General features: G+C 48.0%; 6 protein-coding genes across 9 annotated transcripts in view; 3 read left to right on the top strand and 3 right to left on the bottom strand.

The window, feature by feature from the left end:
* Positions 1–85: 85 nt before the first annotated feature.
* On the bottom strand, positions 86–1548 carry LOC118510219 (26S proteasome regulatory subunit 8). The gene is made up of 2 exons (XM_036051783.1): positions 1459–1548; positions 86–1399 (listed from the first exon to the last, which is right to left on the bottom strand). The coding sequence occupies exon 2, from the start codon at positions 1391–1393 to the stop codon at positions 182–184; it is 1212 nt and encodes a 403-aa protein (XP_035907676.1). The 5' UTR covers positions 1394–1399; positions 1459–1548; the 3' UTR covers positions 86–181.
* A 93-nt stretch (positions 1549–1641) lies between these two features.
* Positions 1642–3345, bottom strand: LOC118510218 (ribosome biogenesis protein WDR12 homolog). Its single transcript, XM_036051782.1, has 3 exons — positions 3106–3345; positions 2098–3029; positions 1642–2031 (listed from the first exon to the last, which is right to left on the bottom strand). The coding sequence occupies exons 1-3, from the start codon at positions 3171–3173 to the stop codon at positions 1745–1747; spliced, it is 1287 nt and encodes a 428-aa protein (XP_035907675.1). The 5' UTR covers positions 3174–3345; the 3' UTR covers positions 1642–1744.
* A 172-nt stretch (positions 3346–3517) lies between these two features.
* On the top strand, positions 3518–4052 carry LOC118510226. Its single transcript, XM_036051792.1, has 2 exons — positions 3518–3688; positions 3752–4052. The coding sequence occupies exons 1-2, from the start codon at positions 3662–3664 to the stop codon at positions 4013–4015; spliced, it is 291 nt and encodes a 96-aa protein (XP_035907685.1). The 5' UTR covers positions 3518–3661; the 3' UTR covers positions 4016–4052.
* A 3-nt stretch (positions 4053–4055) lies between these two features.
* Positions 4056–4939, bottom strand: LOC118510225 (probable small nuclear ribonucleoprotein Sm D1). Its single transcript, XM_036051790.1, has 2 exons — positions 4742–4939; positions 4056–4608 (listed from the first exon to the last, which is right to left on the bottom strand). The coding sequence occupies exons 1-2, from the start codon at positions 4753–4755 to the stop codon at positions 4242–4244; spliced, it is 381 nt and encodes a 126-aa protein (XP_035907683.1). The 5' UTR covers positions 4756–4939; the 3' UTR covers positions 4056–4241.
* A 660-nt stretch (positions 4940–5599) lies between these two features.
* Positions 5600–12708, top strand: part of LOC118510213 (neurocalcin homolog) — a 108311-nt gene continuing 101202 nt past the window's right edge. Inside the window, exons 1-3 of one of the 4 annotated variants that reach the window (XM_036051771.1) lie at positions 5652–5783; positions 5975–6006; positions 7648–8109. The gene's annotated coding sequence lies outside the window, so the exon portion shown is untranslated. Of the gene's footprint in view, positions 5784–5974; positions 6007–7065; positions 7196–7647; positions 8110–8130; positions 8148–12708 lie in introns of those variants that run through there. The other 3 variants (XM_036051770.1, XM_036051773.1, XM_036051772.1) reach the window with 3 other exon arrangements.
* Positions 7987–12708, top strand: part of LOC118510211 (neuronal calcium sensor 2) — an 88787-nt gene continuing 84065 nt past the window's right edge. The window contains exon 1 of the mRNA XM_036051760.1: positions 7987–8109. The gene's annotated coding sequence lies outside the window, so the exon portion shown is untranslated. The remainder of the gene's footprint in view (positions 8110–12708) is intronic.

Here is a 12708-nt window from a genome sequence, read left to right as displayed (position 1 = left end):
TCCGGGATTTCTAAAGACAATGAATCCTCCAAATAGAATGTTCTTTCGACGACCCCGTCACTGTGCATCCCGAACACTAGAAGAATATCGTTCGTAAAGATTTTTTATTGTTTTATTGGACTTTCCAAACGAATTGTCCCCAAAAGCATTTGACCTTAGATTACGCTGAGATGGAGTTCGCTTACTTCCACAGCTTCTTGATGGACATGTTCTTCTCGGAATCTTTCTGCATCACCTTCGCCACGGCCATCTCGAAGTCTTCCTGTGTAACGTGCACACGGCGCTCACGCAGCGCGTACATACCGGCCTCCGTGCACACACCCTTCACCTCCGCACCCGAAGCACCCGGCATCAGTTCCGCAATCTTGCGCAGGTTGATACCACGGGTCAGGTTCATCTTGCGCGAGTGAATCTTCAGAATGTCCAGACGAGCTTCCTCGTTTGGTGGCGGGAATTCAATCTTACGATCGATACGACCGGGACGCAGCAGGGCCGGATCGAGGATGTCAATGCGGTTAGTTGCCATGATGACTTTGATGTTCTTCGTCGCCTCGAACCCGTCCAGCTGGTTCAGCAGCTCCAGCATAGTACGCTGCACCTCGGAATCGCCTCCACTGCCGGACTCGATACGCGACGAACCGATGGAATCGATTTCATCCATGAAAATGATCGAAGGTGCATGCTCGCGCGCCATTACGAACAGCTCACGCACCATGCGCGATCCCTCGCCAATGAATTTCTGCACCAGCTCCGAACCGGACACGCGAATGAACGTACACTCGGTGTGATGGGCTACGGCACGGGCCAACAGTGTCTTGCCGGTTCCCGGTGGTCCGTACAGCAGTACACCCTTCGGCTGTGCGATACCGAGCGCATCGAACAGTTCCGGATGTTTGACCGGCAGTTCGATCACCTCCTTAATTTCCTTGATCTGCTTATCCAGACCACCGACCATCTCGTAGGTCGAGTCCGGGACCTTCTCCACCATCATCAGCGAGACCAGCGGGTCCACCTTGTTGGGCAGAATCTTGTGCAGGGTGTAGCTTTCATTACGCAGCGCCACACGGCAATTTGGCGTCACGTCGTTGATGTCAATGTTTTTGTCTATATCGACAACAAACTTGCCCTCCGGATGGACCTTCACGAGGACCTTCTTCTTGTCCATGGGTTTCACCACCTCACCTACGTAGCTGCCCTGTTCCTGCAGCAGCTGCAATTCCTCCCGCAACATCCGAACCTTGGCATTGAGCTCATTTCGCTGTGCCTGAAGACGACGCAGGTTCTGATTTTTCTCCGCCACAATGAGCTGCAGTTCTTCGATTTTCTGCACAAAGTACGATCGAAATCCTTCCCCACGCGGGAGATCCACTTCCATGGTACTGATTTCACGCATTTTTGCCTGGGAAATGTAACAAATTCAATAAAAACGTTCGGACGCGGCGGGCGAGTTGTGCTTACCTCTTGTTGTACAGTACCAAATAAATGTTGCAAATCATCAACCACAATGAAACGTCAAACAGATGACAGCAAGTAACGCTTTCGCCGGTGAAGCGTTTCGTCGGTAACGCTTGAGTAGGAGAGGTGGTGGAATAAAAACAATTCGGCATTTATTTTTTCTTCTCCTTTCATAAAACAAGATAATTTACGTGCATTGCCATCCTCTGTCCGAAAGCTACAGATGTATTATATTGTATACTTCCAAACGTACAGTTTGTTTTGCTTAACATCTAAAACCGGATATCGTTCAATCGTCCGTCGCGTTGTTAACTGCTATTTTCGATTTGAACACGCGCAGCGCGTTGTCCGATCCGCCGGAAAGGATGTACTTCGGGTTGGACCAGTCGCACGCCAGAACCTTGTCTTCGTGGCCGATCAGCTCAAAGATGGGAGCCTTCGGAGAGCGATAGTCCCACATCTTGACGCGATTATCGTACGCGCCGGAAACGAACAGAAACTCGTTCGTTGTCGACCAGCGGCACGTCTGTACCCATTGCGTGTGTCCAAGGAAAGTGTTCTTGACGAAATTACACTCTGAAATGGGGGAAACAACATCGTTAATATAATGCGCTATAATGAACAATATACCTTCTAACGTACGCTTCGAACGGGGATCATAAAGGCGAAGATTTTTGTCCGGAGAAGCTGTAATGATCATGCCATTCAACGTCGAGTAGCTCAGATCAAAGAACGACTTGTTGCCGGTAAATTCCGTCTTGACACCGCCTAGCGTAAGATCCCACAGCTTGATCGTGTGATCCCAGGAGCAGGTAGCGACCGTCGTATTGTCGATCCACTGCACGCCCGACACAAACTCACGATGGCCGGCCAATGTAATTACCGGCGTGCGGACATTATCCTGCTCCAGCTTCGCCTTCTTCGAGGCGGACGGTTCTCCCTTGTCGTTGTGAAGTTCGGTGGACCAGATCTTCAGCATCGTGTCCATACTACCCGAGGCCATCTGCGTCTTGGACGGATTGACCGCAATGCAGCCAACACCGCGCTCATGCCCCTTGCACACGTGCACACACTCGACCGAGTTGGTTGTCACATTCCACTCCCAGATCATGACGGTCTGATCGTGGCTCGCACTGGCAAACACACCGGTCTGCTCGTTCAACGATATCCATGCCACCCCCTTTACCGGTGCAACGTGTCCGGGGATGGTAAGCTTGTGTTTGCCCTTCGTGTTCCACAGATTCACCGTATTGTCGTACGTGCCGGTAAGAATCCATCCATCCTTGGCCTGCACCGCCGATACCCAATCGTCATGCAGCAGACAATCCTGCGGCTCGGGTGCAGGATAGCGCTCCACGTACTCGAGCTCGATCGTATCTTCGAACGAGATGTCCCGTTCCTTCAAATGCTGCGACAGGGGAGTCTTCACGAACTCGCCGTTCAGCAGGAAATCGAACTTTATCCGAGCCACCTTATCTTTGCCCGAGTCTTTGAGCAGTGTGCCCAGCAACGTATTTAGCTCGTTCGACCCGACGTTGGCGCGAATCGAGTATGGAACATCCGGAACGGCATACCTGCAAAGAAAGCCACATGAGCATGGTGATGGCGATGGTGGTTTCGTCGTGCCATGGCTACGAGAGCGATACGTACTGTTTCTGCTTGGTGGTTAAGTGTACCTGTAGTTGGCCTTCCGTGGCGTCGGTTATGTGCAGAGACATGTTGGTAAACTATATTTAACTGTTTTGCGGGGTAAAGTTAACTAAATCACTGTCTTGTTTACGAATTTGTAGGACGAAGTTGAGCACGCACGTTGCTTTATTTTGCTTTTGTCGCCCGCGTGTTTGACATTGCTTTTGCGGCTGTCAAAATGCTGTACAGTGGTTGAAATCCGATCTGTCCCGCGGAGGAATACGAACGTTCATTTTCTAATTTTTATTTCTTTTTTAATTTTCCGTGCGGCTGAAGCACGTAAGCACGTACAATAAAATGCTGCTTCGTTTAATGCATTTTACTTCAGTAACAAAGCTTTCCATTTCAATTTGCGTTTTTTATGAGCCGTGCGATATTCACCTCACCCACTGTACGTGCTTCGTGGATACTTCTTCCTATCAACAAACGCTAGCTTCTTCAGCTTCAAACAAAACCGTGTTAAAAACAGTGCCTACCCAAATCTGTGATTCTTTCCATTCCAGTTGAAAAGTGCAATATGGAGCCTTGTCCACTGCAGAAGGAAGTAAGTTGATAGGTTTAGTGATGTAGGTGGAAACCAATTAAACCATCTCTTGCTTAATTTCAGATCCAAACTACAAATGACACGATAGCAGCTTTGCGCGAACGCGTTCGAAGAATGGAAAGGAACTTGAACGATCCTACCCTGCCCGAAGAACGAAGACGCGAATTATCACTCGAGCTGAAGGAAATCGCAAAACTGCTGGAAACGAATGAAGAGCAGTTGAAAAAGATGCACAAGGAAAATTCCAAGTCATTCGCAGTAGCTGCCTGTTTGTTCTTCATCTGTTTTCTGGTCTACGGGCTGTACGTGCTTGTGAACGGAGTATGACTGATTCGTCGGAAATACACAGCACCATTAAACGAAACTGTGATTTGTGACCATTATTCATGTGCATGAGTAAATGGATTGACTTACCCATTTTAATTCACACATTTATTTCGCTCGCATTCCTTTCGTGTGTATCCGCTCGAAATGACTCAAATATTTATAGTAAATGAACTTGTCTCTTATGGCTAATGTTTGAGGATGCTTGCGATCCGGCCCGCGATCGCATCTAACGCCTGCCGCGTCCACGTCCACCACCCCGACCGCCCCGTGGTCCACCGCGTCCTCCCCTGGTACCTCTGCCGCGGCCGCGCGGTCCCCCACGGTTTGCTTCACGTTTCTTCGCTCGCGTCTTGGGCGCATCATCGATGAGCAGCGTTTCCAGCGGTAAGCTGTCCGGCAGGATGTAGTATCGAATGTTGTTACCGCGGATGCTAAGCGAATCCAGTGTTACCGGATCCCGGTTCTTTATCGTCATCTTTACCGCCTTCAAATGTGTGTTCATCGCTACATCCACACCGGTAATTGTGCCGTGAACCTGTGTGCCATTCTTTAGCTCGATCGTTACCGTTTCGTGGCTCAGCTTCATCAAGAATCTGCAAACAAAACCCGAACAACCGGTATCACAACACCCGTTTGAGGTTAGAACAGGCGTCCTTCTTGGAAGGACCGGGTTTAAGCTCATTTGCACTGCTGCAAGAATGAGCATCCATTTATGCGCTTACTCACCTGACTAACTTCATCGTGGGTAGTACTTAATATAGTATACAATCCAATAAAGAGGTGTAAATGCAGTTGGAAAAGTTTTCGCTCCAATTGTTGGTAAAAGAACGCGAACTCTTTTTTTTTGTGGGCATAAACACACTTTTGACAGCTGAACAATTCCCAAACAACAAAAGTGTGGCGTTTGACGCTTGGTGACAGTTTGGAACTGTGGGTTTGGAAAATAATTCGCAAATCATTTATTTTCGTAGCTAGTTTTATAATGCTTTGTGAAACGCAAACGGCAGAACGTCTTATTTTGTGATCGAAAATGATGAAAAAAGCTTTTAACATAAATGTAAAATTAAATCTTTTATTTTATGGATCCGCTGTGAGAGAAAATGACGACATGAAAAATTTCGATTTCATTTCAATTGTGATGGCTTTATTGGTTTCGCTAGATTAGTTAACATTTGTGAAGCTGAGAAGATTCAATAAAATGTTTGAATTGTTGCACGCATGTAAAATTTGCAAAATATGTTCAACCAAAAGTCATCCTAATGACATTACTTGCGTCCGGAAAGGCTACCCACAGTGCTGTCTTTCCTAGGGAAAGTGTCGCGAGCTAGCTGCCAAAAGCGTCCCGAGTAGTCGAACGTACGGAAACCACGGTCAGCTACACTTTGTCGTTTAGCGCGCTCAAAAGCATGTAGTAAATCCGAAGCCGGTTAGTTTAGCTACATTACGAACAGAAAGTGTATCATCGCTTCACTTTTAGTTGAACTTTATACGAAAAACAAGAGATTGAAAGTCATTCGTGGGTGAACCGTTCCGTACACAATCGTCCTCGGGACTAACCGTCAGGTCCGTTGTGCGTGCGTGCGTGTGCCAAACCGAGACAGCTACATCGTACACCGAAACGCGCCACCGGCCAGAGCGAGCACGCGAGAGCAACAGAAAAGCGAGAAAAAACAGGGAGAAAAATAAAATTTCAGCAGCAGCAGCAGCAACCAGCGCCAGCTCCGTTCGTTTGCGTCTCGGCTGTGTACACGCGCGACTTACCAAAAAGGTACCAGGATTTTCCCACCCGCTCCGGGTTGGCTCTGAGTTTGTGTGTGTGTGTGTGTGTGTGTGTGTGACTGTGTTTGTCGTATGTGGTGTCCCGTGTAGGTGCGTCGTCCCGTCGTCTTGACAAAAGCTGCAGCTGCAGTGTGTGTTGGGCCCTTCATTAGTTCCAAACTCTCTCTCCCCCCCCCCAAGCGAAGAGCACAACAGCAGCACCAGCACGGCAGGTATCCAAAAAAGGGAAAAACGCTGGAAGATTTGCTGGAACCGTCGTGCGAATCCGCCTGCCCTGTGAATACGGCCTGTGTGTGTGCTGTGCTGGGCTAATCGAAAGCTGTACTACATGCTGGCCTGCCCAGGGGCTGCTCTTTTCCCGGGGACAGGCTCCAAAACAGGACACCTCCCCCCTGTGTCTGACCGCGCCATCCGTATCCGTCCGTCGCGGTGCGGGCGAATAAACCATTGCGTAGAAAAACAGTAACTACACGCGCGCGTGTATGTGTGTTCGCCCGTATGTGCGTGCGTACGAAGGAGAAGAGTGCGAATGTCTCGTCGTTTTGGGGTGGCAGGTGGTACAAAGAAGAAGCGGCCGTCTGTCCACCACCTTACAGCCAGCAGCACTAGACACCGACCCTGGGCCAACAACGTCTTTCACCGTGGCTGAAGGGCGCTTAAAACGGGGGCGAACGGTCCTAGTAGTGGAGTGTGAAATTCAGCTACAATTAGTAGCACAGAAGAATCCCCAGGGCAACAACAACAAGAAATCGCCCTCCGAGCCTACTACGATCGAACAACGGGCCCGAAAACCAGAAACCTGTCAACGGTACCGATCTGTCCCCCCTGCACTCGGTCGCGTTTTTTTTTTAATGCGCCAACAGTTTTTCCCCGGTTGTCAAAAGCAACCCCCCTTTTGCAACTCCCCACCATCTTCACACCTTACCTACTCCCGTACGTAGGTTGCATCAGTACGGCCCGGGTGTTTTTCACCATCACCGGGACAAGTGCTCCGTGACCAGACGAACCTGTGCGTACCAGTGTCTTCTGTCAAATAGATTCCTCTCTGCATCACCCCACATCCCTTGTCGTGTGAAGGTTCACCGGGAGCAGATTGATCGGAAGCTGGGAATACTCGAATATCTAAGTGGAAGGCGTGTGTGTGTGTGTATGTGTCCCCCGGGCAGCCAGCCAGCCGATACCTGCAACTCCCTTTGGCAGCATCCCAAACCAACCTCCCCACCCCACCGTCCTGCTCTCGCACACATACGCACACAAACACATACATAGTATACGCACACCAACACCGTTTTTGGTGCGTTCAGTCCCCGGGGCGGTAAACTTACATTCGCGTGACAGCAGAAGAGAAGAACGTGCAATCGAGATAAAGTTGTGCCGCCTGAAAACGAGATAAAGTGGCCTGTGTGTATTTGTGTGTGTGTGTGTGTGTGTGTTTGTTTGGCCATAAAGTGACCTTAGAGAAAGATGTGTTTTTGTGATAAAAATGTAGCAACGCTAAAAAAAGTACAAACGCAGTTTTGTGCAACTATTTCTTTCGCTGCCTCATGTTATGAGTAGCTTACTGCTAGATAAAGTTTGTGCCAAAAATTGTTCATAAATAAAATCCCCGATCGTGGATTTGTGTGTGTGTGTGATCGACGGGATGGTGCGGGATGGAAATGCTTGCCCCGTGCTTGGGGTGGATTTAGAGGGTGTTGGATGGATTTTCCCGTAATATTTTCCTCTGCAAGAGACTTCAACACCCTCGGTTTTCCCAACAGTGCTGGTTTTTTTTTTTTAATTTTGTTTTTGTGTTATTATTTGTACGAAAAACCGTGTTGTTTATCTTTTCTTCTTCTTCTCCCCCTACCTAGTTCTAGCTGAGTGAGAGTGCGGTACTGGAAAACCTTCCCCTGCGATAACAACCCTCCCCCCGGCGTGTTTTTCCCAACCCTTCTGCTCGAAAAGTCCTTCCGAAGTGTGTATGCCTCTCTCCGGGTGCTGCGTGTGCGTATGAGTGTATGTGGCCGCGCGCTTTTTAGACGAAACGCGGTGCGGTTGTGCAGCAGTGTGTGAATCCGTGCAAACGCCGGTGGTGCATCGGGCGGTCACTCTGAATACCCACCTACCACCCACTCTGAGACCTACGGCAGTGGTCGTTGTGTGTTTGTGCGCGCGTGTATTTTGGTGGAAAATCCGTTAAAAGAAAAACCGCGTAGTGATAACAAAGCGATCGGAAGAAAACACAGCCTACTTGACCTGAGTGTTTGTTCACAAAATATTACGAAGTGCGTAACAGTGTGTGAGTGTGCGTGAAAGTGCATGCAGGTTGCAGCGTAAGTTTTTCCTCATCCCATATTATTGGCCCGGCGAGGTTTGTTTTCCTTTTCGGACGGGGGTTTGAAAGCGGCGGTTATAGGTTATGGAAGAATTTACTGAGTCAAATTTAGTATCAAAAGAATTCCGTTCATTACACTGGTGTATACGGTTCGTGTGTTGCCTGTTGCGTCCAAGAAAAATATGTACACCGCGTTGCAAAAATATTTTCGAAAGTCGAGTAAATATGTAAACACAACCTAATAAAAAAAGAACAAAGTCAAGTAAGAGTAAACACAAAATGGTTCAGCAGTTCGTTCGCTGGGTTGAAGCACTTTTTTTAAGGGATGGGGGGGAGGGGAGGATGAATGCAATTTCCATAAGATGCATTTTAGCAGCCTTGTTGTTGTTCTAGTGTTTTCCGTTGAAACGGTCGGCATGAGTTAATTTCCCGACCCTTCCACCGAGCCAATTTTCCTCCTGCCATGCGGCACAGGTCACAGCCGTCGCATGCACCGGCTCTGGTGACCGAAGTGGCCGCTCTAGCGCTCGCTATCGAAAATGCCAAAATGTCACAGAGAAATTTTCGCTCAATTCTATAATTATCAAGGAAAATTCGTGTTTTCTAGCTGCGCCTCCTTTCGATCACCCCCCCTCCTCCACATATGTATGTGTTTGTATGTAGGGGAGGAGTGCAAAGCCAGGGCGGGAGGAAGCGAGGGAGCAGGGAGGGTAGTATTTGCTTTTTAACCAACATAAACCTCCAACACACAACGAAATACGACCACCACCGTCACCTAACCCACCGTTCACGGATTCACCCCGCTGATACCTCATCACCATCATCATCATCATCGTCATCATCGGTGTAGTCGATTTTTGTCGACTCTGGTCGGTCGGGTGGTTGGTCGGTTTGTGCCTTCTTCTTCTGTATTTGCCCCAAGGAAATGACATGCCAAACAAGCGGCAGTATGAAAAACACAACCTCCAACCTTCTTTCCGAGGGATACAGAGAGTCAGAGGGAGAGAGAGAGAGAGGGAATGTGTGTGGCGGAGGAGTTTACATTCGCTATAGGGCCTTATGGGGGTGGCAGTGAATGAACGGAATAGAAAATAAAGAAGAAAAACGTAAAGAGAGTGCACATTAAACTTAGCCGGCACACGAAGACGATGGCGACAAAATGTTTGAACGCGCGCGAATGAAACCGAAACAGGCGTGTGTTTTCGTGTGCAAAAGCGGTGTGCGTCTCGCTCGCGCTCGAAACTCTGGCCACCCTTCGGGGATGGCACTCACCACGAAACAATTCACCCCTGTTGGTGTAGGGTGGAGAGGACGCTGGGGGGAGGAATGGGGGCGCAAGGAAGCGAATTTTCTTTTCGACCATTTAATTCCGCGAGGGCATAACGCGGACCGGGGTGGCGGCACACCCCGTACTACAAACGCTGGCGTGTATGTCCGCCTTTGGGGCCACGATTGCAAAGCCCCTCACGGTTGTTGTTTTTTTGTGTGTTGGCTGGTGGATTATTGCTTGTTGGAGGTGCTAGAACGCGAAAAGGGCGGTTAGAAGTGGACGGGGGGCGTCAAGAATGGTATAATTTTCCACCGAATCCGTGAACTCGAGGGGGGAAGAAGGTTGCTGTGCAATAGGCGGGAAAATTCGGGCCCCAAAAACCGAACAGCGAACGAACGAACGAACGAACGAATCAGATGGATAGAAGAAGTATCAAATTATTGTAAAAAAGGACAGCGAAACAACCATTGTGGCGATGTACATGGCGGGGGGAGAGCGAGAAAGAGGGAGGGAGGAATTGGCATGAAAAACAAATGAAATTTTCACGGTTTAAATGACAAGAAAAATCAAATGTATAAATACATTCAAAGTGGGATAAAACAATCACACATAAAACATCGCGACAGACGCAAGCTATTTGGTACGATTGTGAAATACAAGCAAGGAAAACAAGGATTGAAAAAACACGAGAAAAATAGTGGAAAAATCAAAGACCTTCCGAGTTAAAAAAGAAGACAAAAAGTGCCAAAAAATAAGCAAAATACAAAACTTGCTTAAAAAAGATGAAATAGAAAAAAACTTTTAAGAATACTGAAAAAAGGTAAAAATTAGTAAAACACTGATCATTCAAAAGAAAAGGATGAAAAACTGGATCACAGTTACAATTATAAGATAGTAAAAAAATGTCAAAAGAGTAAATTCTGTAAATGTATATGTAAACAGAAAAACCTGAAAAAACATACCATAAAACATAAAACAAAAAAACAAAAGAGGACAAGGTAAAACAAAACCAAAAATGAATTAAATAAGATACACAAGCAAATCGAGGGAAAAAACACATAACAAAAGGTAAAATAAAATCACAGAAACAAAGATTGTAAAACACCAACGAGCTACCAATTATAGCAACAGAGACGGATAATACATCACCGGATCCAGAAACCGGAACATCGTTTGTCACTTATGGCGGGGAATTTTCCCCCCTTTTCGCTGGACGGAGGACGACTGAGTTTTCTAACTCCACAACCTCTATGTATGTGGAACGTTGTGCGCGTAAGACCGAACGAAAGTCACTTATTGGCCTTGGCTCAGACAATCAGATAGGGAGATACCCTTCCCTTGGAAGGGATTTTGTTGGAGGTTTAATGATGGCGAAAAGGGAAAGCCAAATGGTTCAGATTTTCCATCAATGTTTACCAATTCCGAGGAAAGTCCTCCACAGGGTCGGGAGAAAGGGGGGTGGGGAGGCGAGTGGCTGTTCTAGTCACTAACACACTACTCCGCAGGTACGGTTAGGCCGGCTCATTCGCGAACCACCTCGAACGAACGCCGCGTCTGTTGACGTTTCATTAGTACCGGTCCCGGGTACGGTTAATGGGTTTTGCTCGGGTAATTAGGTCCGTAAGTGGACGTAGATCCCGGGTCGATCATCCCATTTCCGTTTTGCCCCAGGGAGGCTTCCGAGGCTATTCTGGCGAGGGGGAGTTGGCGAATTTTTGCGGAACGAAACTTTGCTGTGGCATAAGCTACGGGAGGGCTCGGTGAACTATACTGCTCGCGGGTATTACAACGCTTCTTCCCGAGAATTCGGGTTTGGATAGTAAAAGTTGACAGTTTGTGTGTGTGTGATAAGGAGGGAGGGAGAGAGAGCGAGAGGGTGTATCGGTAATGATTTTAAAACGAACCCTTAAGCTCCATAAAGTTGACATCCAACAGGGTCCGCAAGAGATTGGAAATGTAGATTAACTTCCGGAATGAATAATTACCAAAATAAGGCCCCAACCTAGTTCTTCAGGGATTCACGAGCGAGGAAGACTAGTGCCGGGACATGTGTGACCAAACCAAAGTCAGACGAGAGCCACCCACACTCGCACACACACACACAATAGAGGGTAATTTTTCATCGAATTCCCCGTGATCGAGTCGAGCAATCAATTTTCCTCCAATTGTTTATCTTCCTAGAAAAAAATCCCTCCAACATTACAGCTCATTTCGGTTCGTTTGGTTTTTACATACCTCGCGCGTCGGTGTTTTCTTTCCTGTGGTGCTTTGTCCTTCTGTCTACCGCCACCCCCGGATGGAACACATTTTTCCATGTAAACGTACGCCGAGCAGTCAGCGGGCACGAGTGCGGGAAGCAAGGACTCGAAGGGCAAAGTCGAGTCAAAATGATTTGTTGCGAATTTAAATAATCAATCAATAATTTGAATATGGATCTCGGGTGAAAACCCCGATATATTTGGTAGATAGTTACCACAAGTGGGGTGTTTTTGCTGGGTGCGTGAGCGCGCGCGTGTGTGTGTGTAACGGAAAAAAAGGTAACGAAGATATGGCCCCAAAATTTTGCACGCACGTAAATCACATCACACATGTGTGAAAAGCGAATTGATTTTTTGGTTCGATTCGTCCTACGTCCTTTTTCCTAACTTCCCGTTGCTGATGATGATGATGTGTGTGTGTGTGCGTAGTTTTTTTTTGGGGGGATATTCGATGAAAGGAGAAACACCTCGTCTTCTGGGGGGAGGGATAAAACCGGATCAAGAAGATCGGGTAGGGAAGGTCGTTTCTATGAATTGGATTGGATCAGATCGGGGAGGGCTTTTTTTGTACTGGTGAGTAGGTTATCCTAGCATCTTCCTGACGTTGTCCTGCTGGCTTTTTTTCTCGGCTGGGGTATGGTTTATGCTTTGCGTTTTGCTGCTCTCTGCGTGGCAAGAAGCTGAGCGATAGACAGAGCAGGACAAAAAGTATAAGCAAACACACACACACACACACAAACGTGTGTGTTCGCCGGAGAATGTTCGGTCCGTTTCCGTTTGTCATCTTTTGCGAGAGCACCCATGCTAAAACGTCGTCGCTGGCGATGGCGACGACGGCAGCGGTGACGACCCCCAGTTAACATCAATAATCCGGCTCCAATCAGTGGCATTCTAATTCCGTCCCAGGGAGCGGTTTGGTTTTACCCCGTGCCTCTCTTGCCTCTCTCCCTTTCAGGACCCACCCCCTACCCGCCCGTCCGTCCGTCCATGGTAACGATGCTTTTTTGCTATATTTCACCATCCCCATGTCACATAGTAGTCGTCGGGCTCTCGGCGGGCTCGCACCCGA

The sequence above is a fragment of the Anopheles stephensi genome, chromosome 3, assembly GCF_013141755.1.
Source record: "Anopheles stephensi strain Indian chromosome 3, UCI_ANSTEP_V1.0, whole genome shotgun sequence".
Lineage (NCBI taxonomy): Eukaryota > Metazoa > Arthropoda > Insecta > Diptera > Culicidae > Anopheles > Anopheles stephensi.
The sequence above is the reverse complement of the archived record's forward strand: the minus strand, read 5'-3'. Positions and strand labels throughout refer to the sequence as shown.